This window comes from Rhinoraja longicauda, chromosome 21 (assembly GCF_053455715.1).
Source record: "Rhinoraja longicauda isolate Sanriku21f chromosome 21, sRhiLon1.1, whole genome shotgun sequence".
NCBI classification, from domain to species: domain Eukaryota; kingdom Metazoa; phylum Chordata; class Chondrichthyes; order Rajiformes; family Arhynchobatidae; genus Rhinoraja; species Rhinoraja longicauda.
In genome coordinates, this window is record NC_135973.1 from 22,894,786 (window position 1) to 22,920,710 (window position 25,925).

General features: G+C 41.9%; 2 protein-coding genes across 10 annotated transcripts in view; both read left to right on the forward strand.

The window, feature by feature from the left end:
- The window catches only part of sun1b (Sad1 and UNC84 domain containing 1b), a 69,275-nt gene extending 50,190 nt beyond the window's left edge, over nt 1-19,085 (forward strand). For 8 of the 9 annotated variants that reach the window (XM_078418099.1, XM_078418100.1, XM_078418104.1 and 5 more), the window contains 8 exons: nt 1,225-1,268; nt 1,346-1,487; nt 3,228-3,479; nt 4,486-4,570; nt 7,892-8,007; nt 11,954-12,121; nt 12,988-13,080; nt 14,913-19,085. In XM_078418099.1, the coding sequence (XP_078274225.1) occupies nt 1,225-1,268; nt 1,346-1,487; nt 3,228-3,479; nt 4,486-4,570; nt 7,892-8,007; nt 11,954-12,121; nt 12,988-13,080; nt 14,913-15,029 (1,017 nt within the window). In that variant the 3' untranslated portion in view covers nt 15,030-19,085. The remainder of the gene's footprint in view (nt 1-1,224; nt 1,269-1,345; nt 1,488-3,227; nt 3,480-4,485; nt 4,571-7,891; nt 8,008-11,953; nt 12,122-12,987; nt 13,081-14,912) is intronic. The other variant, XM_078418095.1, reaches the window with a different exon arrangement.
- Nucleotides 19,086-24,161: 5,076 nt separating this feature from the next.
- get4 (guided entry of tail-anchored proteins factor 4) overlaps nt 24,162-25,925 on the forward strand; it is a 31,725-nt gene continuing 29,961 nt past the window's right edge. Inside the window, exon 1 of the mRNA XM_078418108.1 lies at nt 24,162-24,328. Within this exon, the coding sequence (XP_078274234.1) occupies nt 24,195-24,328 (134 nt within the window). The 5' untranslated portion in view covers nt 24,162-24,194. The remainder of the gene's footprint in view (nt 24,329-25,925) is intronic.

Below are 25,925 nucleotides of genomic sequence, written 5' to 3' on the forward strand. Positions count from 1 at the left end.
TTTACACATTAATTGTCCACTTTCAGTGCTAGTGAAGCATTGTCAACCTGGCGTTTCATTAATCCATGGGTTAGCTTGTGAATCTGGCCCACCATCTGCTGTGATTGTAATTTAAATAACTGCCATTAGATTTTGATGGATAATTAAGGGAAAGGCCATTATTCAGGATGGTGTGGTGGGTGGAAACGGAGGCCTTGGTTTGTAATCATTATTCTCTGCACAACAAAACCCTGATTTAGCTAATGTCAAAAACCTTTGCTTAAGCCTGTCAAAATGCAGCAGGAATCGGCAGTTGTACTTGTGTAATTCGACAGGCAGAGGAGTGAACTGAAAAGTAAAACATATGGCACAGCTATATAAAATGATTGAAAAGTTTGGAAATTACAGTGTCCAAGCATATCCCTAGAAATCTTATTAAGGAGCCTAGTCCAACTATTAGAAATTAGTGTTTTACGTGGAGTTCAAGAAAAGGGATTTTTGAAATGTCTTTCTTCATACATTATTTTTGTGGAGCAACATTAGTTGGAGATAGCAGTGAATAGAACATGATTTTACATTACTGTAGGTCATTTAGCACATTTTTTTTTTTTTTTAAAGCTGTCCAGTTAATCTCATTCTTTCTCTTTTTCAGTTCTTGAATTCTCTCCCTTTTAAATGTCTATCCTATTCCCTTCAAGTTGCTATCAGTTTTCACTTTTCATTGATCCAATATATCCACGATGACAACGTCGCATAACGGGAAAGAATATTGTTCTGCTGTACTCTGGTTCCAGACCATGTAACATTTATTATGACAAAAGCATGCATCATCTTAAAACTTCACGGCTCCAATAGGAGTTTCTAGCTAATTTAGGACACAGTGCTGGAGTAACTGAGCGGGTCAGGCAGCATTTCTGGAGAACATGACATGAACGTGACGTTTCGGTCGGGGCCTAAAACCAGCGATGCTGCCTAACCTGCTGAATTTCTCCAGCCCATTGTTTCCTTTTGTGTAAACCAGCACCTGCAGTACATGGTTTCTTGTCTTCAGAACTTTTTGATCTATTTGATGGATTACTGGGTGGCCAGGTTTAGAGGGATATGGGCCAAACGCAGGCAGGTGGGACTTTGGGCCGAAGGGCCTGTTTCTACACTGTAAGACACTACAACTGTATGACTGTGTATGACTGAAAAGCTTATCTGCACTGAAGTATCTTTTTTCTATTTTTATCAAATTTGTTATAGGAGATGTACAAAGAGGTGGAATCAACAAAGGATACAATTGGAAGGTATGGTGCGACATACTCTGACAAAATGTGCTGTGATATTTCAATGTACGCCCTTTTCAGTTTTCTCTTTTTTCAAGCAGTGAGAATGAGGAACAGTACCAGCACCTTGAATCTGAACTGAAAAGATTAGATATAGAATTATCCACCATAAGGTCAGAATTGTCAAGCATGCAAGAGCTAAAAGCATCCTGTGCAAAGATGGATGGAATTCAAGGAAGTGTAAGTGTGAAGCTTTGCATTGCAAAATTATTTGAATATTTTTATATTTCTCTCCATCTGCTGCTCAGTAATGGATAAACATATTTATAACATCACAAATAACCCAGTAAAATCCGCATTACTTAAAACATAGAAAATAGGTGCAGGAGGAGGCCATTCGGCCCTTCGAGCCAGCACCGCCATTCATTGTGATCATGGCTGATCGTCCCCGATCAATAACCGTGCCTGCCTTCTCCCCATATCCCTTGATTCCACTAGCCCCTAGAGCTCTATATAACTCTCTCTTAAATCCATCCAGTGATTTGGCTTCCACTGCCCTCTGTGGCAGAGAATTCCACAAATTCACAACTCTCTGGTTGACCTCGGTTTTAAATGGCCTCCCCTTTATTCTAAGACTGCGGCCCCTGGTTCTGGACTCGCCCAACATTGGGAAAATTTTTCCTGCATCTAGCTTGTCCAGTCCTTTTATAATTTTATATGTTTCTATAAGATCCCCTCTCATCCTTCCAAACTCCGGTGAATACAAGCCTGGTCTTTTCAATCTTCCTCGTATGTCAGTCCCGCCATCCCAGGGATCAATCTCGTGAACCTACGCTGCGCTGCCTCAATTACAAGGATGTCCTTCCTCAAATTAGGAGACCAAAACACTACACAATACTCCAGATATCTTACCAGGGCCCTATACAACTGCAGAAGAACCTCTTTACTCATATACTGAAATCCTCTTGTTATGAAGCCCAACATTCCATTAGCTTTCTTCACTGCCTGCTGTACCTGCACGCCAACTTTCTGTGACTGGTGTACAAGGACATCCAGGTCTCGCTGCACATCCCCCTTACCTAACCTAACTCCATTGAGATAATAATCTGCCTCCTTGTTTCTGCCGTCAAAGTGGATAACCTCACATTTATCTATATTATATTGCAGCTGCCACGCATCTGCCCACTCACTCAAACCTGTCCAGGTCAACCTGCAACCTCCTAACATCCTCTTCAGTTTACACTGCACCCAGCTTTGTGTCACCCGCAAACTTACTAGTGTTGCTTCTAATTCCCTCTTCCAAATCATTAATATATATGGTAAACAGTTGCTGTGTTATACCTCTTTTCTTTTAGTTTTATTCCATCCCTAACTTCCCTTGTCAGCCACGGTTGCCTCCTACTCCCCTTAGAATCTTTCTTCCTTTTTGGAATGAAATGATCCTGCGTCTTCCGGATTATGCCCAGAAATTCCTGCCATTGCTGTTCCACCGTCAATCCTGCTAGGATCCCTTTCCAGTCTACCTTGGCCAGCTCCTCTCTCATGCCTTCATAGTTCCCTCTGTTCAACTGAAACACTGACACTTCCGATTTAACCTTCTCCTTCTCAAATTGCAGATTAAAACCAATCATATTATGATCACTACCTCCAAGCAGTTCCTTTACCTTGAGTTCTCTTATCAAATCTGGTTCATTGGACAACACTAAATCCAGAATTGCCCTTTCTCTGGTAGGCTCTAAGAATCCATCTCGGAGGCACTTAAGCTGCTCTAAGAATCTAAGGCACTCTACAAACTCTCTTTCTTGGGGTCCAGAACCAACCTGATTTTCCCAGTCTACCTGCATATTGAAATCGCCCATCACCACAGTGGCATTACCTTTCTTACATGCCAGTTTTAACTCTTCCTGCATCTTACACCCGACATACGGGCTACTATTTGGGGGTCTGTAGAACTAAAATTACAATTTGTTCTTTTTCCAGGTAGACAGTCGGGTCCAAGAATTGGTCAGTTTGCTGGTTTTTGGGAGCAAGCAAACTTCACCCGAGTCCTTCAAGGAATGGCTGTCCTCTCAATTTGCCAGTCACAGCGAACTTCAGATCCTTTTGAAAGATTTGGAAATGAAAATCCTTAAAAATCTTTCTCAACACTGGATCGAGACAAAACAACTGCCAGATGCATGGGTGGCTGCTTGTGCAGTGAATAATGCTGGGATCAGTGGGATTTCAGAGGAGGTGAGTTGGAAGTGTCATTCCCCTATGTTGGTGTATCTAGGTAAAATGAATTTGCATAACTCCATAATATACGGTTTGTTCTCATGCCCACTTAATATTTAGCACACTGTTTGGCTGTGAAGTAATGTGCTCCAAACAAGTTCCCCCTGGAAAATAATCTGACAAATCACCCACTCTATGCAGAGGGACAAAACAGCCCTGGTACACATATAACTTCATTTTTTGTTTTGTCCAATCTTTTCTCACCAAAGTATTGAGAATTTACTCAGAATATCTGCAATGTTGCTAATTTCTGGAAGACAGTGGAAGCCTTTGTACAATGTCTGGCAGCCCTCCCTCAACTTCCCCCTGCACATGGGAATGCTTTTTCACTGCTTTCACTTCTGCTTTCACTGCTTTCAGATCCCCAGGCAGTTGAATTAGCTCCTGAAACCCTCCCATTTCTACCCCTTTTTAAGTTGGGCTTTACGATCCATATGCTGTTTTGTATCTTGGTTTTATAATCACCAGAAATTTATCTCTGCCGTTGAAGCTTCATGTACAGTTATTGTTTAATGAAACCTTTTTTTTCCAAGCCTTGCATCCTTAAAACTGGTATCCCCATTTTGTTGATGCTGTCTTGAAGGATTGAACACCAAGTTTGTATTTAAGATATTAGCAGTGAGAGTTTGTAATTGCTAACAAAACTCTCCATGGTACAAATAATAGCTGTTCAAATAAGTTTTTGTGTTATCAATCTATATTTCGATGAATAAAGTGTTTTGAATTGTGTTTTTGTTAAAACAAGTTATTTAGAAATTGGTATTGATGAAACAAATGTTGATACTTCTGCATTTTGGACTTTAAGGAACATGGGGAAGTTTGTTTTAGTGTCTAGTGAGTAGCTTGGCTTGCTTTGTGTCAAATACATTGAATGAAGTTAAAGGAAGCTAAAATTACATTATTATTTGCTAGTTTTTCAGCATACGAGTTACTGTTTTCTGTTTTCTCCTTGTTTACTCTGCAGCAAGTACATGTAATAGTGAGCAATGCTTTAAAGCTATACAGTGAAGATAGGACTGGAATGGTGGATTTTGCTTTGGAATCTGGAGGTAAGTGACAGTTTTAATTTTGGGACAATACAGATTTATATATTTAATATTTTGCTGTCAGCAGCAAAGTGCTGCTGATCCCAAAGAAAACCCAGAAGGTCCAGCAGTGCCTCTGGCATAGACAGTCCCTTTTCTGACATTGGTTGCATCAGTTCTGGGGGATAGCATCCAATATTAGTAACCTACTGCATACTCTAAAGATTGCAAACTTGATATTAATAATTACAATTTTCAACAAATACTTTGCAGAGCTTACTAAGATGGACACATGCACATAAAATTAAGGTGCTATGAAATATCAAACTTAATTTTTTTTAAATCCATAATTGAAATATCAAAGAAAAAAATTGGAATGCATAAATGATTAGATTTGGAAAGACATACGTTGCTAAATAATAATTTATGCCTTACCACTCGATTAAAGGCATAGTTCAAGCAGCAGAGGTATTTTACAGCAAGTCTATTTCATTAATAACTGATGACTTTATCAATGGCTAAACTCTAAAGATTACGTTGGAAAATGCAACAGTGCTCCAATAGGTTCTGGATTTAAGCATTCAAATGTGTTTGAGCTTATGCTAGAAAATGGTATCAATTTTAGTATGAAACTAGACCAAGTGAACCCGTTGGGCCCAAACCTCTCCTGCATTGGTGCAGCACCCTCTCCTCCCCCCTCCCTCATTGTCAATCTAAAGACAAATTCCAGATTGAAATGTAAATGTTCACTACCAGCTGTATGAAAAGATGACCTATAGAAGGTAGGCATGAAAAGTGACTTGGTGTACTTTGCCACAGACATTTTGATATAAGCAAAGTGGTGATTTGTTTCTCTAATCTGAATCATTGACCCATGGTGAGCAACAGACATTTATGTTCATTAGATCACGTAGAGCTGCTTGTAAATACGGATGCAAAGATCTGGTTGCTTTACCGAGTTCATAATTATCTATGTGTTGTGCAAAAGAATAACGTGTCATATTTATAAGTTCAGAAGCTGGGGTAATATGTCTTGCCATAACTCCATTTACTCTCCATATTACCATTACTGGTTTCTGGAGGTAAAGCTGATTTCCATATTTGATTTCCACGTAACTTGTCTTTGAACTTGCAGTTAAAGATCACGTATCAAGCTTTTGCTAAGTGCTTATTAACAGCTAATTTTCCCAGGAAATTTCAACCCCCTTTCCGGGTCAAAAATATCTTCTGAAGTTACAGTGAAGTGTAGAGCTAAATTATTCTCTTCAGAGAGATCCATTTGTGCATTTGTAGATAGAGCTGTTATATTAATGCAAAGATTTAAAATGCTATAGATGTAACCCATTTGCACATTTGCCGGTTATAAACTCTACTAAGAATAACAGTTTCCATCTGGCTTAAGGTGTAGGAAGGAACAGCAGATGCTGATGACACAAAATACTGGAGTAACTCAGCGGGGCAGGCAGCATCTCTGGATAGAAGGAATGGGTGATGTTTCGGGTTGAGACCCTTCTGAAGAGAGAAAGTCAGTGGGTGACAGGGGAAAAGCGAGGACATTGCACTGATGGGGTTTGCTTTAAGAATTGTATAGCTTTCTATGCTGTATGAAAAATATGAAGGAACCTGTTTGCTTTTTATCATGCTTTTCCATCTGTTTCTTTCAATTAAAATAAAACCAATAAACCCGCACTTGCAACTGACTTGTGCAAAGGTTATGCAAGCGTAGTGATTTAAAAGCAGCGAAAAATTACATTGCTTTCTGTGGTTTCTGTATAGACCTTTTGATCTTTTCTGGAAAGATGATCCCTTGATGGAAGGAAGTGATACAACACTTCAAATTGGATAACTTTCAATTCTGCAGCAAAGTATACTTATTGTGAAAGCAAATGATTTATCATCTGTTGTGGTGTAGGGGATGAGGTCTTGCATTTAATATATTTTAGAGAAGTACATATTGTAAATAGCCTCAGCCGTGATAAATTATAGTGCAGGTACTTCCTATCATATCATTTTTTTGGCAATCTGATATCTCTGCATCCGATATAACATTTATGAGAAAGGACATTAAAGATTATTTTACAATTTGGATGTTTGGAGCTACGAGCCATAGTGTAGGGAGGTCTCAAATAATTAGATTTCATAGTAATTAGAAATGACTATAAATCTATTCAATTGTAACTTTTTGGAAAGCTATTTTTTTGACAGTTCTGCACAGGACAGATGACTGAAATTTCCACTCTAGTGGTCTCTGTATTTGAAAGTGACTGTGAAAGTGACTTGGCAATTCTGTGGTAGTAGGTCATACGTAAGCTATCTAAGCAATCCAAGTGTTATATAAAAGTGTTGGATATCAGAATAACCAGCAGCTTGTCAGGTATTCCTGGCATGTGCTGAGTCATCTATATTGTGAAGTAATACTGTGCTATTCGTCTGGAAATTGTGAGTGCCCATTTAAATATATAAAAATATATGAATGGGCCATAAAGATCCTCAAGCTGTTCTTCAGGTACTAGAATAGCTGTAACCATAGTTATTGAGCCACAGGCCCCTCAGCTCCACCTACCCACACTGACCAACATGCCCCATTTACACTAGTCCCACCTGCCTGCCTTTGGTTTATAATTCTAAATCACCCCCGCTATCCATGTACCAGTCTAAATGTTTCTTAAATGTTGAGATAGTACTCACTAAATCACTTAAGATTCTCATTGCCACAGTGGTGAATTATCCCTCGGCATTGCCAATGTGTTGGATGGGCAACCACAATGCACTTCCCCACTGCCTTTTGATCCATTGTTCAACTGTTAGTTTGACTAGTCTTTGATCTCTACACTAAGAAACCCCAAAGCCTGTTCCTTATTACCTACCCTGCCCTCTGTCCACATGCTTGCCCAATCTCTTTGATCCCTTAAGTTCTTAAATTTGTCTTGAGTGGGTTCAATGATTGAACATACAAATCATCCAGAGTCAAGAATGAAAGAATCTCCTCCTGAATCATCTCATCTTATCCTTGAAATCAAAGATAGACATAAAATGCTAAAATAACTCAGCAGGTCAGGCAGCATCTTTGGAGAGCATCTTTTCAGGTTGGAACCCTTCCTCAGACTGTCCTTGAAATCCTTGTGTTAGAGTAAGTGGTGATAGGTTGCCACTTCTGAAACTTTCCAAAAATTGTTTGTTACGGCATTCCCCAAGTGTGAAGAAGGTTCCTGATCTGAAACGTCATCTATCCTTGATCTCCAGAGATGCTGCCTGACCTGAGGTACTCCAGCACTTTGTGTCCTTTTGTGTATTAACCAGCATCTACAGTTCTGTTTCAACTATCTGAATTTGTCTTTGTTCCAGGTGGCAGCATCTTGAGCACGCGTTGTTCTGAAACCTATGAGACTGCAACAGCCGTGATGAGTCTTTTTGGAGTTCCACTTTGGTATTTCTCTCAGTCTCCTAGAGTAGTAATTCAGGTAGGTTGATTGGAGAATCATTTATAATCTTTTATTTGTGATTGTTTGTTTGTTCCAGATGCAGTAACGAGCATTCATACGACACCCTGCGCTTAGTTGGCACGTTTTCCCTGTGACATCGTAGGTTAATTGGCCTTTGTAAAATTGCCCCTGATGTATAGGGAATGGATGCAAAAGTGGCATAACACAGAACAAGTGTGAATGGTGATCGATGATTGGCGTAGACTTGGTAGGCCGAAGAGCCGTTTCCATGCTGCTAAACTAAACTAAAACTAAAACTAAACTACATTAAGCTAAACGTTGGCAACATTTGTTTGTGCTCCCCCTGCTGGTGGAATCCTTAACTGCACATATATTTCCCAGGCATTGTTTTTGTGTGCTGTTGACAACTGAGTGATACGTAAGGAGCACATTAGTTGAACAAAGTGGTTTGGAAAATATTACACCATACATTTAGGAAAAAAAAAATTTCAGCTCGTAATCCATTGAAACTTAAATTCTTAAAGAGCTTCACACAGAGATACTAAAGATAGACAAAGTGCCGGAGTAACTCAGCGGGTCAAAGGTTTCAAAGGTCTTTTATTGTCATGTACCAATTAAGGTACAGTAATATGCGAATTACCATACAGCCATACAGAAAAAAAGCAACAAGATACACAACTACATAAAAGTTAACATAAACATCCACCACAGTGGATTCCCCACAATCCTCACTGTGATGGAAGGCAAAAAAGTCCAAGCTTCTTCCTCTTTATTCTCCCGCGATCGGGGCAGTCGAACCATCTGCATTCGGGGCGATCGAAGCTCCCACAGCCGGTGGTTGAAGTTCCTGCGTTGGGGCGATCGAAGCTCCCGCGGCTTGGAGTTCCCAAAGTCGGTCTCTGACCAGAGACAGCGAGCTCCGTAATGTTAAAGTCTGCAAGCACCCACAGTGGAGCTCAGAGTTCTATCCCAGGCAAAGGGATCGCGGGCTCCGCGATGTTAAAGTCCCGTAGGCACCCGCGGTGGAGCTCTCAAAAGTCGGTCTCCAGCAAAGGCCGCCAACTCCTCGATGTTAGACCGCAGAGATACGAGACGGAAAAAAATTGCATCTCCGTCGAGGTAAGAGATTAGAAAAAAGTTTCCTAAATGTTACCCGTCCTTTTTCTCCAGCAATGCTGCCTGACCCGCTGTCTTACTCCAGCACTTTGTCACACAGAGGATGGTGGGTAGATGGAACGAGCTGCTAGAGGCAGCAGTTGAGGCATGTACCATAACAACACTTAAGACATTTGGACAGGTACATGGATACAAAAGGTTTAGAGGGATATGGGCCAAATGCAGGCAGTGGGACATCTTGGGCGTTAGGTCAATCGGCCTAACTCTACGACTCTGTGGCTGTTCGGGATCGATTCAGGGAGGATGTTTCTCTTAACCAAGGAATTTAGGGCCAGGGGAAGAGTTTAAGAATCAGGAGGCTGTTTGGGATTAAGATCATTCTCCTGTGGCCGCGTGCCTCAAGCCTTCCGTTGATGGGACGATCTTGGCTCCTGTAGATGGCGGTCGTGCCCTCCACATCGGGGCGATCAATCTCCCTCATCGGGGGGATCTCAGCTCCCCGCGCCGGGCGATCGGACCCCTGGTTGGGGCTTGTTGAACTTCCTGCGACTTTGGCGGTTCCCGACAACAGTCTCTACCCGAGACTACAAGCTCCTCAGTGTTGAAATCCGCAGGCCGCGGTTGGAGCGTCGATCTCAGGCAAGGGATCGCAGGCTCCGATGGTAAGTCCACGGCCCCGCGGTGGAGCTCAAAATCAGTCTCGAGCAAGGCCGCCAGCTCCATGATGCTAGGCTGCAGAGCGACCGGAGATACGATCCGGAAAAACAATCGCATCTCCGGCAAGGTAAGAAATTGGAAAAAGAGGTTTCCCCTGACCCCCTCCCTCACCCCCCGCCACATAAAACAAACCAGAGAACATTAACACAAAATTTTGAAAACACTAAAAATAACAAAAAAGACGAAGGGACAGACACACCGTTGGCGAGGCTGTCACAGATGACTGCGCCACCCGGTGGAAGATGTGGGTAAATTTGTTCACTTGGGGCATGGTGAACCTCTGGAATTCTCTGCTCCAGATAGCTATTTAAGCTTGCTGACGGAACAGAAGTGTACTTTCCCAGCAAAGCTGGTTGGTTGCTGCTCCAACTAAAGTTCTCTTGATGCCATATTTGCAATTCTCAGTCCATCCACATTTAATGAATTAGTGCAACAATACATAAACATATTTTTGAAAGCATTGTGCAGTTTGTCAAGTTTCAATATGAAGTTTTGTTAAGTTTGAATGTTGAGCAGTAACCTTTGAGTGTATACTGTTATCCAGAATCGAAATACACAGGCTTTCTGCACGGTGGAACCTTGACTGATTCTTTTACTTATGCTCACTAAACCCATTTTCTGTATTTGCTCCGACCCAGCTATATCGATGTAGAAGTATGTTATTTCTAGTCTGTACATCTATGATTGTGCAGATGGTGACTTTACCGTGGGGATGTTTTCATTTTGGTATACAATTGCAATGGAGACCTTTATCATACTGCCTCAGATTGCGAAGAACATAATCCCAGAAGGTTTTATCCAAGAACCGTTAATTGACAATTTTCAGAATTTCAATCCAAGGATCGAGAGACGAGACAACTTCGTTATCAGCAATTTCCTACATAATAGTTCAAATAAAAAAATCAAAAAATCAATATGGGATAGAAACCAGACTCATTGAACCAGCTGCCATACGTGTTTCCTAAGAACTTTGTGATGAAGTGTAATGGAACATGAATGTTTTTCAGATTATCAAAACTTTAGATCACTTGGGAACTGAAACGTACAACATTTGTGAGAATGGGCCCGCACCTGTCCTCCACTATCACCTTGAGTACCGGCACATCACAGGGCTGTGTTTTGAGCCCCATGCGCTACTCCCTATTCACACATGACTGTGTTCCTGCATTTGACAACAACACCATTGTCAAGTTTGCAGACGACGTTGGCTGATCACCAACGGTGATGAAACAAACTATAGAGCGGAGGTGCGGAACCTGGCGGACTGGTGCTCAGATAACAACCTGTCCCTAAACACCTCCAAGACCAAGGAGCTGATCATCAACTTCTGTAGATCTCACAACGGGGAATACGCTCAGATCTTTATCAATGGGGACAGTTTGGAGAGAGCGTCCAACTTCAAGTTTCTGGGCACTCACATTTCGGAGGATCTCACATGGTCCACTAACACCGCTGCGCTGGTCAAGAAGGCGCAGCAACGACTGTTCTACCTGAGAACACTGGAAAAAGTCTGGTCTGCCCCAACAGCTGCTGACGACCTCCTACCGCTGCACCATAGAGAGCATCCTAACGCATGGCATCCCTGTGTGGTATCTCAGCTGCACGGAGGCAGAGAGGAGAGCTCTTCAGCGGGTAGTCCATAGAGCTCAGAAGACTATCGGAACACAGCTACCAGCCTTGGAGGGCATCTACAACACACGATGCCTCAGAAAAGCCACCAGCATTCACAAAGACTCCTCACACCCCTGCAATTGTCTGTTCGAAATTCTACCATCGGGCAGATGCTACAAGGCCTTCTACACCCGCACCTCCAGACTCAGGAACAGCTTCATCCCCAGGGCCATAGCTGCTATAAACCGGTCCTGTTGAGCCGGATGGTCACATCGCACAGTGAACCAGCACAGACCTACTTGAACTTTATACTGTTTTAAAACTGTTTCTAATTTTGTTTCACTGGGTTGTATAAATTTATACTGATTAGCTAATTAATTTATTGCATCGTATGGAAGGCGCATTCCCAATCTCGTTGTACAATGACAATGAAGATGTATTGTATTGTATTGTATGTTTGCTAATTTTGAAAGAAATTGAGATTGCAGTGTCTTTCAGTGTTTCTTTTTCTATTTTACAGCCAGATATTCATCCTGGAAACTGCTGGGCATTCAAAGGATCCCAAGGTTATCTGGTTATTCGGCTTTCTGTGGAGATCTATCCTTTCGCTTTCACTCTGGAGCATGTACCAAAGTCTCTTTCACCAGCGGGCAATATTAGCAGCGCACCCAAGGATTTCAGTGTTTACGTAAGTTCAAGGAGTGAACCTTTAGTGGATGGAGAACATTGCCTCTTCAATGTGGCCTGTGGTTATAACTCACTATGAAGTTTGATATACCATTGAATTAGTATCTGGAAGAGAGGCTAAGAGTTGCAGGCCTTGCATGTGTTTGGCATGTTCCAAAGCTTTTTGTATGCTGGGTGCTTAAACTCCATTTGGGAAAAAAGTTGTCTTGAATTTAGGGTGGCACAGTGGCACATTGGTGCAGCGGTATAGTTGCTGCCTACAGCGCCAGAGACCCAGGTTCGATCCTGACTATGGGTGCTGCCTGTAAAGAGTTTGTACGTTCTCCCTGTGTCATGTGGGTATTCTCCCGATGTTCTGGTTTCCTCCTACATTCCAAAAACATGCAGGTTTGTCGGTTAGTTGGCTTCTGTAAAAAAAAAAGAATAATAAGTCTCGAGTGTGTAGGATAGAACTAGTATGGGTGTTCGGTGTGGACCTGGTGGACCGAAAAGGGCTTGTTTCATGCTGTATCTCTAAACTAAACTAAAATGTTGTCTAAATCTCTAATATAAGTTTCTCAAAGAATATGGGAGTTTGGTCCTAATATGTTAAGACACTTTAAAATATCCAAAAGGACACAGAGCACTGGAGTAACATAGCAAGTCAGGCATCATCTTTGGAGAACATGGGTAGGTGATGTTTCGGGTTGAGATGATCCAAAACATCAGCTCTCTGTTCTCCAGAGTTGCTGCCTGACCTGCTTATTTACTCCAGCACTGTCCTTTCATGTATTAACTAACATTTGCAGTTCTTTGTTTCAAGACTTTACCATGTTGCTCCCAAATGCTGTTGTTGTTTATAATCTGATCTTGGTTTATCTTGTACAGGGTCTTGAGGATGAGTATCAAGAGGAAGGTGCAGTTTTTGGAAAATACACATATAACCAGGATGGAGAAGCAATACAGACTTTCCTAGTCGGGGTAACTTGGTTTCAAATTTCACCTTTCATTTCTCAAAGGTCTAATGAATTTTAATTCTTCTTTCAGATACAAGGATGTGTCTTTGTAAAATGGGTTTATAATAATTTTTTTAGTTCATGATTTACAATTTAGTTAAATGGTTATTTATTATCATATACAAAGGTACATTGAAATTCCTTTTGTGCACACAGTTCAATGAATTATTACCATACCTAAATACAATCCTAGATTGAGTACAGTGTATAGAAATATCCCACCAAGACCATGTACAAGAGTTTTTGTGCCAGGTTTTGATGCCATTTTCAAAGTCTAAGCTGCAGCTGGTCATAAAGGCCCGTTGCAGCCTTTGCCTTGATCCGGATTATCCTGCAAACTATCGTCCCTCTCCTCGTCCCGCCACCATTCAGCCTTTGGGCTCCAAGGGCGCCTCCTGCAGCTGACATTGAGGGCGCGGAAGGAAATACCCCGGTTTCTCTTACTGGCCCTTTATTTTGTGTCTGCTATCGCTGACTCCTTACACCCTCATCTCTGGTCCTTGAGGACGAGTTGCAGCTAGGCTGCTTCCTTCTTCAGGCGGGTTTGGCCGGTTCCACAGCGGGTGAGCCACGCCTGCTGCCGGGGTATGGCCGTGGCCAGACGGTGTTTCTGCTGTTCTTTTCAGTAAACTGATGTGTGGAAATTTAAACAAGTACTAGACCAAGTGGACCCGTTGGGCTCAAACCTCTCCTGCATTGGTGCAGCACTCTCTCCCCCTCCCCTCTGTCCTCCCCCTCCCCCCTTCCACTCCCTCCTCCCCCCTTCCACTCCCTCCTCTGCCCTCCCACCCTCCTCTGCCCTCCCACCCTCCTCTGCCCTCCCTCCCTCCTCTGCCCTCCCTCCCTCCTCTGCCCTCCCTCCCTCCTCTGCCCTCCCTCCCTCCTCTGCCCTCCCTCCCTCCTCTGCCCTCCCTCCCTCCCTCCTCTGCCCTCCCTCCTTCCTCTGCCCTCCCTCCCTCCTCTGCCCTCCCTCCCTCCTCTGCCCTCCCTCCCTCCCTCCTCTGCCCTCCCTCCCTCCCTCCTCTGCCCTCCCTCCCTCCCTCCTCTGCCCTCCCTCCTCTGCCCTCCCTCCTCTGCCCACCCTCCCTCCTCTGCCCACCCTCCGTCCTCTGCCCTCCCTCCCTCCTCCCCTCTCTCCCCCCTGCCCTTCCCCTCCCCTCCTCCACCCCTCCCCTCCCCCCCCTCAACCCCCCTTATCCTTCCTCCCGTGGAGATAGTTTTAAACTTTAAAATGTGAATAACTTTAAAAATACAACACCGATTTCAATGAAACTTCTTCCATTAGCACCAAAGGGACGACGGTGAGTAAGGTGGGCCTAAAATTGTTGTGCTATCATGTACCGTTTTGGCTGTAGTTCAGGAACAAACAAGAGTTTTAGTATATAGATATTGCAACTTTTGAAAACCTCATTCTTCCCTCCCTACATTTACCAGTTATATAGAATGTCGTCTATATGCATTCAAACAATCATAAGATAATTACTTGAATGGATATGATATATTAATTAGGAGATTTAAATATGCCACGGTCTAGACCTGAAGTTCTGGATTCCTTCTCCAAAATGCTTGACTCTTCCTCAAAAACTGTCTCTGTGACCAAGCTTTTTACATTTTATATCACCAGGCGACAAATTTTGTCTGATAATTGACACACAAAATGCCTCTTGGCATTTTCCATACAAAGGCACTGTAAGGCAAAATGCTAATACATGATGCAAGGCACTGGTATCAGATGATCATTTGGATGTCTGGTCTGTAACTATTCCTGTTTTGTTCTTCCTTTTCCCTCAACACCAGGAGAAAAGCTTGAAGAAATACCAAATAATTGAACTCCGAATATTCTCCAACTGGGGACATCCGGAGTATACATGTCTCTATCGGTTCAGAGTACATGGTGACCCTGTGAATCAGTGAAGTGTCGATTGTGCTCGTATTGTAAAAAGATTGTGTATATACTGGAAAGGTCGGGGCTAATTCTGGACACTGGAATCTGTTCTTGGGAACTGTGGCATGAATATCGCATATTGTTGAATCGCCTACTATCGGATGCTTTCCAAAAACTGCCAGCTGTACTGTTAACAGCTTTATCATCTTTTTTAGAGCATTTCTTTGTCTCAATTTTATTTTGGTGAATATCTGGTGTTTGTGTCGTGAAACAAGAGTATCGAATGCCTTTCTATTTGGAAAGGGGGTGGGGGGAGGAACTTGTACAGAGCATTTTTATTAGATATTGGATAATGCTTATTTGTATATTGCACAAAAGTCCTTGTATTTGTAAAAAGGAAGGTTCAAAGGTATGAACTTGTATTAACTAATATAATCATATATTTAACTATCTGCATAAAACCTGTGGCCTATGTAGAAAGACTTGGAATATGAAATGCACTCTTTGTAAACTATATGAAACTGGTCATATTTCTGCCTGTAAAGTGGAATTAGGGATTTGGGGAAAGGAACTTTGTGAATAACTATATTTATTTTTCAAGAGCAACACAGGACTTTGTGCAATGTATTTTTGTAAATTTTTTCACACTTTGTCTCGAAGTGTTTTTATTTCCTTAGCCGTCGCAGAACAGACAATGCTATTCAGATGTTTAAATAAAGAATCAAATTTTTTTTTGAGGCTGCATGTACTTAAGATGCGTAATAAAGAGTAAACTTACTTTTGTGTAAAATTTATACTTAGATATGCTAAATTTCCCATAGTTACAAGCTCTTTAGATGCTGTGTATCTAATTTAGGGTCCAGTTTAAGAATAAACTGATTAGTAAACTTCAAAGTTGTCATCTGGGACATTACTGGAGAGGAAGGTAGATGCATAAATACTGAGGAATATTTTTCAGGGATGCAGAAAAACAAAGAAAATTCTACACAACCTGAATGTTGTCTTTGGGCTTTTTGTTCTGCTATCTTTTTAGCAATTGTGGATTATATGAAGGTTCAGAAAAGAATACAGAACTGTTGGGTGGGTTAGGCCCATGTTTAGAGGAGTTTGGAAGAATAAGCAATGATATTATTGAATTGTAAAAGATTGAGGGAGTTTGATAGGATGGATGCTGAATGTTTCTGTCATGGGAAAAAATGTAAGACTTGGAGGAAAACTTTCTCAATAAGCAGTTGCCTTTTTAAGAGTAAGATGTGGAAGAATTTCTTGAGGTTTGTGAATCTAGAATTCCCTACAAAAGGGAGCTGTAAAACTTGAGTGATTGAATATATTCAGAACTGAAATAGATTTTAGTTCTCTCCGGAGATGAAATTAAGCAGGAAAGTTGAATGAAGGTCAAGAATGTGTCAACCGTAACTAGTGAAGAAGATTTGAGAGCCTTTATAGCTCATCCATGCTCCTATTTGTATTTACACAAAGTGCTGGAGGAACTCAGTAAGTCAGGCAGCATCTCTGAAGGGAATGGACAGACGAACCAGAATGTTGTCTGTCCATTTCCCACCACAGATGCTGCCTGACCTGCTGTGCCCCTCCAGCACTTTGTGTTTGGCTTGAGATTCCAGCATCTACAATTTCCTGTGTCTCCTAAATTAAATGTTCTTTCCACAATGTCTGCGTTGGAAGATGCTCCAGTTGACAATGTTTTGATCACATCCGTGCAGCAAACTAGATTGAGCTTGAGGACAACGGTTGTGTAGCACGCATGGATAACCTAGATGGGGAAAATGGCATTGAGGGCACAAGAATCATTGAGTAAATAGTTTAGGAACCACCTAATTGGAATTATTTCTGCATCGTGAGTTGGTGTGCCTTAAAGACCTATGTACTCTTTTGTGATGACCAAAGTATATGTTAGATGCAGTGTATCAATTATTTATCCACTGAAAGCACCACGAAAACCTGCACAGGGAAAGTGGATGGCACCAGTGACCATGCCACTGTTGAGGAAAATGGAGGCAACAAACGTTCTAGAATAAATAAGACTTTTGCCCTTTTGAAGTGCTACTTGCTACTGAGTGGTTGCATGGGTTGTGGCTGTCCCTTGGTGCTGCACCTAATTGGCCATTATTTGTATGGAGTGATTGGAGAAGTTGGGATTCTTTTTGAGGTGAGACAGTAGAGATTTAATGGGATGCTCAAAAGTGAGGGCTTCTGACAAAGGGAAAGTTTCTTGAAGTGGGACAGTAACCAAAGGATAGCGATGAATGATTAGCAAAAGAACCACCGATAAGTTTACGTAAATCAGTGTAATGCAATGGCAGAATGCACTGCCTGAAAGGTGTAGCTACATCTGAATCTGTAATAACGTACAAAATGGAAGTAGTAATTTAAAGGTGCAAGGCTGTGTGGAAAAGTGGAATTAATTGGATACCTTGGATCAGAAGTTGACACAAGCATGAAGATCTCTATGGCTGCTTTCTGTAGTACGATTGTATGTATCAGACAGAGAGAGGAAGGAGCCAATCACCCCAACATCAACACAAAAAGAGTTGCTTTCTAGCTGGAGTTAAGGGGCAGAAACACTGGGTGCTTTTTCTGGGCTGACAATTTTGTATTTCCCTTGCTTGGGCCAGCTAAGTTGGGTGTTATATCTGGCACCTTAATGCCTAGTTTAATGTTTGCCAGGGGAACCATTACAAGGCAATCAAGTGAGCACAATTTTACTCGCAATTTGATTATGTTGTTAAATACTTAGACCAGGCAGAGAGATAGCAGTTACTTTGGAAGTTGTACATTCCTATGTTCCGGAAACCAGCTTTGACCAAAATTTGCTTTCTTGAGATGTGTGGATTTCTCTCCATTTCTATGGAAAATCATTGGGACCTGATGGAGGATTTGAGACAAAAGCTTGGATTCTAGTTTATGCTTTACTGCATAGTGTTGTGATTTAAAGTGCTACTGAACGTTTAACAGTCCACTTTTAGATCCTCAAATGTGTTGTTACCTAATGAAATAAAACTGATGCTATTTGCCTAAGATTTGTACAAGAATATATAATCACATCCAAATGTTATCTTTTTTGATTGTTGGTTGCAATGAAACTTGCTGGTGGGATGTACTTAATGTTATTTGATGTGAAAACTATTTACTGCCGCTGAAATTGGACCTGTGGTTGAGGTGGCTTGTGCGCAGAGTACTGCAATTCCAGCATAAGGTGAAAGGAAAATAGTACTCTTGGTTATTTCAATCTCTCTGACCATTGGTGTTCAGGCAATGAGCTGATGTTCCTGCCCAAGAGAAATGGACAGCTGTAAACTGTGATACAGCAAACATCTCCGCAAGGTGTTCTGTACGTTTCCAAATAACAATTTTCAATTGTTGCTGCAAGTACTGACAAGTATTTGAGGATTCTCCTTTTTGGAATGCAGCACTTCGAAGAAATCGAGACCTTCCGAGCAAGGAACAAGTCGGGAGACGACACACCCTCTTTAAGTTCTCTGAGCAGCGTTGTGTTCGTAAGCATCTGGCAAGGAACAATTTGTTGGCATCTTGGGGGCTGTTGAGATAAGAATGAGCTGAATTTCCCTGATTCTGAAAGGAATATCTGCCCTTCAATATGTAGTTGATGAAAGTTGGCTTGGGCCCAAATATTGAGGAGCACTTCAGATACAACTAGACACTTTGAAATAACCTGTCTTAAAGAAAATACATTTGTGTCAGAGTTATTGTAAATTTACTATTGGGTGTACTGGTTTGTTCCTTCTGCATCTTGACATCTCCATTTTCTAAAACTGTTTATTACTGGACTGGACAAATCTGGACTGTTGTGTCCTGCCACCTTTTGGACAACCATGATATCAGCTCCATGAAGCAGACCTTGCAGGAGGAAGATGGAAAGAATACGGTAGCACAGTGACAGAATCACCTGTGGTCATGATGTGTCTCGGATCTGTGGTGAAGTTTGATTAAGTTTGAAGGTTTTATAAATAATCTATATTGTTGCCTGGTCATGTCTTTCTTTGATCTTTTATTTCAGTTTGATTTTATAAATAAAAAGAAACAGCAATTAAAGAAAAGTTCCTTCTTTCAAGCATTAATAACCTAGTTCATAATTTCTCTTTTTGTCTTCAAAGCCAATTTTGGCTGCAGAGTCAAGAGCATTTTATTGTCATGTGTTCTGAAATGGAACAATGATAATTCTTAATGAAATGTAGGCACACATTTAGAGAAACTACAGGTGCTGGTTTACAAAAAAGACACAAAGTACTGGAATAGAGTCTGAAGAAGAGTCCTGACCCAAAATATCACCTATCCATGTTCTCCAGTGATGCTACCTACCTGACATCCTGAGTTACTCCAATATTTTGTGTCTTTCTATTTTTAATGTGCATTTTGATTTGTAGAATCACTGGCCATGTTTTGGGTAGCCCAGTTGGTACTTATGTAAACTGACAGAGTGCATGGACCATGTGCAGGCACAAAGCTGCATTTTAAATGTCCAGACCAGCTGCAGAATCTAGACACGGTAGGGAAGCTCAGAAATGGAATATCTGGAAATACTTTAATCCTTATCAAGATTCACCATTCTGGCCTTCAGTTTTGAAATTTGCTAGAATATTTAGTGAGAAGATTGTCGTTGAGGGACTTGATATCTGAGGTTCATTTCCATCCTGGTCCAATCCGTATTACATGCAGCCAACGCTCGTCAGAGCTAAGACTCAAGATAATGAGCTTCAGTTCCAGAGAGTCTTGTATTGAGTGAATGACAGCCTGTCCAGACATAATATTTTATTATGGATATAAATAATTAGATGGTGGAAAAAAAAATCTTAACAGAAAAACTAGATAGGTACAGCTAAGGATGCTTTGATGTTACAGCAAGAAGCAGTTTCCATCTTCTGAAGATAGTGCAAACGTGTATTAATCCAAGACGAGTTTTCACAGGAGCTTTCCCAGTCCTACGTGAGATGAGAAAGATGCAAGGTATGGATGTACATATTTTTAATTAAATAAGAGGGGTCTCTGCGGCCAAGTGGGGCATGATCACATTTATAGCAGTGAGGATACAGAGTGGGTGATGTCAATTCAGTAAACCCTCTTTATAATGGACCATGGGGGGGGGATGGTGTCTGTTATTGCTGATTGTCCGCTATAACCAAGTAAGGGGTTTACTAAAAATCCACCTAGCAGTCACTCCGTGAAATAATGATTTGTTTTCAAAAACAAAATTCTCTTTTTACAGCTAAAAATATATATTTGTTACGGCAAGCTAAAAATACGAAAGGCTTTTTGTTACGTTTGATAGCTAAGTGTCCATCCAATTGATTGCTTGCCAATTTCAATAGCCATGTCAATTTCAATAGCCTCAGTGTAACTAGCAGTCTGTTCTTAAAGAGCAGTTCGCTATAACCAAAACATTTTATAAAGAGGTCTACAAAAACAAAGGTTTACTGTAGTAACTCATTGGGACAGGCAGTATCGCTGGAGAGAAGAAATGGGTGACGTTTCGGGTTTCTTCTGAAGAAGGGTCTTGACCCGAAATGTCACCCATTCCTTCTCTCCAGAGATGCTGCCTGTCCCACTGAGTTACTCCAACATTTTGTGTCTTTTAGGTTTAAACCTTCGCACACAAGGTTTTACTGTACTTCTATCTGCAGTCAGGAAGAATTAAGCCCAGCTATCAACAGGAACAAGTAGAAGGTATTTATTTCACAAAATGCTGGAGTAACTCAGCAGGTCAGGCAGCAGCTCAGGAGAGAAGGAATGGGTGACGTTTCGGGTCGAGACCCTTCAGACAGGAACAAGTATATTTTCTCCAGACTGACCCAAGAAACATTCATGCAGCAACTTCCAGCTAAGTTCAGGATCTAAGAATTGATGGGTGTTTTCGATGTTAGAGTGGAATAATTAGTTTAATGGTGCGTTAAAACATCTTAAGTCATTTATAAGTGATAAGGACATTGATAGTACCAATTGAAGTTATAAATTAATCTCAATGCTATAACATAAAGAGAATCATCTGTATTGGTAATAATGTACAATGTTTTTGTACGAACATTGAGGGAAGGACTGGAAAAAAGCTATGTGCTAACTTTAAAAATACAAAGCAAAATATTTTGCCAGTGTTGGAAATACAAATTTAAAAAACACCAAAGAAATCCCAGGTCAGGCAACATCATTGGGGAGCGAAAAGTTAATAATTCAAGTTAAGGATATCAGAACTGAAAAATTGAAAAGGTTTGTAATCAAGTAAACAGGTGGAGAAGGGAGGATATAGACTTCAATTTCTATAGTGTATTTTATACCTTTGACCACCCAAGGTTCTTTTATGACTATTGAACTATCTTTGAAAGCAAGATACCACAGAAGCAAACAATCAAAATAAAACACTGGAACTACTCAGCAGGTTAGATATCATCTGTGGAGAGAGGATCCGTTTTTATTTTAGCTCAGTCACCTGTGGTTTTAGATGAATAACGTATACAGCTACTGGAGCACTTGAACCCTATCTGTTGTAAGAAATGGGACAGACAATGTGAATGCACTCAGCATGATCCCAACAGAAAGGTGATAAAGAGCAAATAAGTTTTAATGATCTTAAAGAATAAACAATGAGGTAAGGAGCAGCTTTAATTAAAGAGACCAAATCTTCCTGTGGTATTCCAGATGTGAGTTCACCAAACTCTTATACAATTATAACAAGTCTTACCCACCCCTGTCTAAATCTGCTGCCCTTCAAAATAAGTTAATGGAACCTCCAACAATTGTTTTGTCCACAAGCACAGTCTTTAACAGTGTAGAATCTTACCCTCCCAGTTTTGCAGGGAATGGTGGACTAAGATTAGAGTGCTCGGGTATCTATGATCCTTGACCCCACTACCCTCCATGAGGTGAGAGCTATTCACTGAATCACAGCCACTATAAGAAAACCAAAAGGAAGGTCTGTGACGATAAACAAAATATGTGGAATGTGCCATAAGTAGAACAACTACATTCTTTGTGTTTTACACTATCATGGTCTAGTTTACATGAAACAACTGATAGTTTAATGTGTAGTTTTAATTTTAGATACAGCATGGAAACAGGCCCTTCGGACCACTGAACCCCCGCCAACCAGCGGTCAACCTGTAAATGAACTCTATCCTACACACTTGGGACAATTTACAGAAGCCAATTAACCTACAAACCGGCACGGCTTTGGAATATGGGAGGAAACCGGAGTACTGGGAGAAAACCTACGTGGTCACAGAGAATGTGCAAATTCCATACAGACTTTTTATCACCACGCTCTTTGAAGCTGAAGAGAAAATGCTTATTTTTTACTGTATAGATTGCAAATAAACAGCTTCAGTCAAAAACCCATTACAAGTTCTGCTTACTGAGGATGTGTATTTTCTTAGGTTTCAGCACTTCTTGATGACACCTCTAGATGGAGTGTCCTGTAGCATTCGTTTTGATGCAGGGGCAAGTGGCACCTCAGGAGAATAGCATTCTGCACTGCTGGAGGCTTTTTAAAATTTATTCAATGGTTTAATAGCTCATCTTGTCATGTGTGCAAATACACAGTAAAATTTATTTTTCATTCCTAAGCACAATCCCCAATTAGCAAAGTGTACAGAAATAGTCCACTGAGCCCCGCACACAAGATGTGCCAGGTTTTGGCGCCATTTCAATGTCCAGTCCGCACTCTAGGATTTTGGAGTGTTGCCCGATTCAGGCAAGCCCCAGGCTGCCACAAGCCTCCAGCCTGCCACAAGCCTCCAGCCATTGCCTTCCTTCGACATGTGCATCGTCCAGTAAACTGAAAATACTTAATGCATAGTTTGCTCTTTAATATACTTCTTACCCTGTGTAGCTACATTTAGTGATTTCTGAACTAGTTGGAGATCCTTTGTAGATACTTATTATTAAAAAGGTCATATGATCAGGAATGTAAAACAGTAAAATGTCTCACATAACAGTGGAAGTGTGTTTACCATTGATGTGTCATTGGATGTAATTGCAATAACTATATTCAGATTGAAGCTTACACCATAGCCTTTTGACTGAAGGTTGTTAACTTTCAGAGGGCACTGTGCCAATAGTTCAGTTTAATGATACAGGATGGAAACCGACCCTTCAGCCACCAATTCCACACCAGTTATCGATCACCTGTTAACACTAGTTCTATGCCGGTTAATTGTCTTCTGCAAATTGCCCCTAGTGTGTACAGAGTAGATGAGAAAGTGGGATAACATAGAACTATTGAATGGGCGATTGATGGTGGGCCAAAGGGTCTCTTTCCATCAGACAACTCTAAATTCAACAATTTCAGATGAAAATTACCTGGTCGTCTGTATCTCGCATTTGCATCATGTTTTTGCACTTGGGTCAGGCTGACCTCTTCAGTCTGCCCATTCCATCCACAAATGTTGCCAGACCCACTGAGTTCCTCCAGCATTTTGTTCAAGATTCCAGCATCTGTCTTCTCTGTAATTTTAAACCCTTGCTTTGATTGAAACATACACGGTGTGTAGGCAGTTAATACTTTCTCATCCATCCCTAACACACTAAGAGAAATTTGACAAAAGCTAATTAACCTAGAAAAGTTGGCCTGACCAAAGTCCTATAAAAGTACCAGATGACACTTATATTCTGATGAAGGCAAGTATACCCTATGCCTTCTTTACTGCTCCATCTACGTGTGTTGGGGCATTTAAGGATTTATGAACGTGGACTCCAAGATCTCCTGTGCTTCAATGCTGCAATCAGTTGTCATATGCATTAAATACAATTCTTCCTTGCAGCAGCATAACAGGCCTTTAAACACAATACTCATGAAGGTCAGGGCATTGGGTATAAGAGTCAGCAGCCGTCTTTACCACTTAATTTACTTGTGTTGATACCTTTACGGCGTTATGGACTTGGACCCCAAGACCCTTCTGTACAGTTAACCTGACAACCATTATGGTGTCTAAAAACAAAGTGCTCAGGGGACCAGGCAGCCTCTGTGAAGATAGACATTTGGGCCATTCACTAAAACATTGAGGTTGCTGCTTCTTTGCACTGATCCCACCGACCACATTTTACCTCATGTTCCGCAGCAGCTGCGGTATTGGTTGCGTCTGCGCGGCGTGACGACGCGCCTGTGCGTGACGTCAGCGCGGCATGCACAAGCCGCGCGCCCCTTGACCTTTGGCTGAGCTCAGGCAGCAATGGCGGACGGGGAGCTGCCGAAGTGCTGCAGGAACCGGGGCGGAGTCCAGCGAGTGGAGACCAAGCTCCGGGCCAGCGTGGAGAAGGGCGACTACTACGAGGCCCACCAGATGTACCGGACGCTTTTCTTCCGGTAAGGAGCCATCTCTCCTCCCTCCAGCTCCAAGCGGCAGCGAAGGAACGATGTCGGCGGCTTCCAGATCCTTCTCTCGGCCGCCAGGCCCCGTCGCCTCCGCCCGCCCCTTACCTGCGGCGCGCGCCCATTGGTCCGAGCTCGTGCGACGTGTCCGGTGGCCCATTGTGACGCACCGTCTCTGATTGGTCGCTCGGCCTGTCGGTCAACAGCAAGCTAGTCCCGGTGGTGTGGGCAGAGCGGCCGCTCCCTGTTCTTTGTCGTTCAATTGTTCCGTGTGTGTTGTCTTCTTAAGATGAGAGGGACACATTTCTAAAGTAAAGGAGTAGGAAAGGTTTTGGAGGGATATGGGCCAAACGCAGGTCAGTGGGACTCGTGTAGATAGGGCATCTTGGTCGGCTTGGGGCAAGTTGGGCCGAAAGACCAGTTTCCATGCTGTATGACTGAGTAGAAACAAGAAACTGCAATTGCTGATTGACAATAGAACCCTTAAAGTGCTGAAGTAACCTAGCGGGTCAGGCAGCATCCCTGGAGGAGGTGGATAGGAAACATCACCTATCCATGTTCTCCAGGGACGCTGCCTGATCTGCTGAGTTACTCTAACACTTTGTATCTAAAATTTTCACGCAGATGTGGTCCCAAGCTTTTTTTACACAGAGAGTGGGTGGTACGTGGAACACAATGCCAGGTTGCTGGTGGAAGTTATGCAATAGTGGCATTTCAGAGATTTTTAGATAGGCACATGGATATGGATCATGTGCAGGTGGATGAGATTAATTCACCTTGACAACATGTTTGGCAGACGTGGGCTGAAGGGTGTTTCTCTGCTGTACTGTTTAATGTTCTATGTACACGTCATCTTCCTTGGTAGGATTTCCATTTCAAACAAACATTTAACTTTAGGGAAGAAAATTATCATTAAATGAGAAATTGAGTTCTGATGTATTTGTAAACTTTTTTATTGATCCAATTCTTTCAAGATACCTACTTGAAATAGTCCCATTTGCCTGCGTTTGGCCCATATCGCTCTAAACCTTTCTAATCCATGAACCTGTCTTGGTCTTAAATATTCTTATTGTACCCACCCCTACCACATAATCTGGCAGCTCATTCTTTAAAAAAACACCATTCTCTATGTAGCCACCATCCTCTGTATGAGAAACATTCCTGGAACATTGTATCATGCAGCAGCCTGCTTTAGTTTTAACACAGTTAATTAGTAAGACATTTTTGGGAGGGAACTAATGACAAGACGTCAGATATTTTGAATGCAGCTCAAGGAAAACACAGCTGATGGTGCTTCCAAACCCATGATTCCCATCACCTTGAAATCAAGGGCAGCAAGCTCTTGAACTCAAACAACTACAGATTCCCAGTCATACAGCATGGAAACGGGACATTCAACCCAATTTGTCCATGCCAACCAAGATGCCCCATGTACGCAACTCCCACCTGTCTGTCGTTTGGCCCACACCCCTTTAAATCTTTCCTATCTACGAAGCTGTCCGAATGTCTTTTAAATGTTGTTATATCAGCTGATCAACTACCTCCTCTGGCAACTCATGCCATATACCCTCCATCCTCTGTGTGGAAAGAT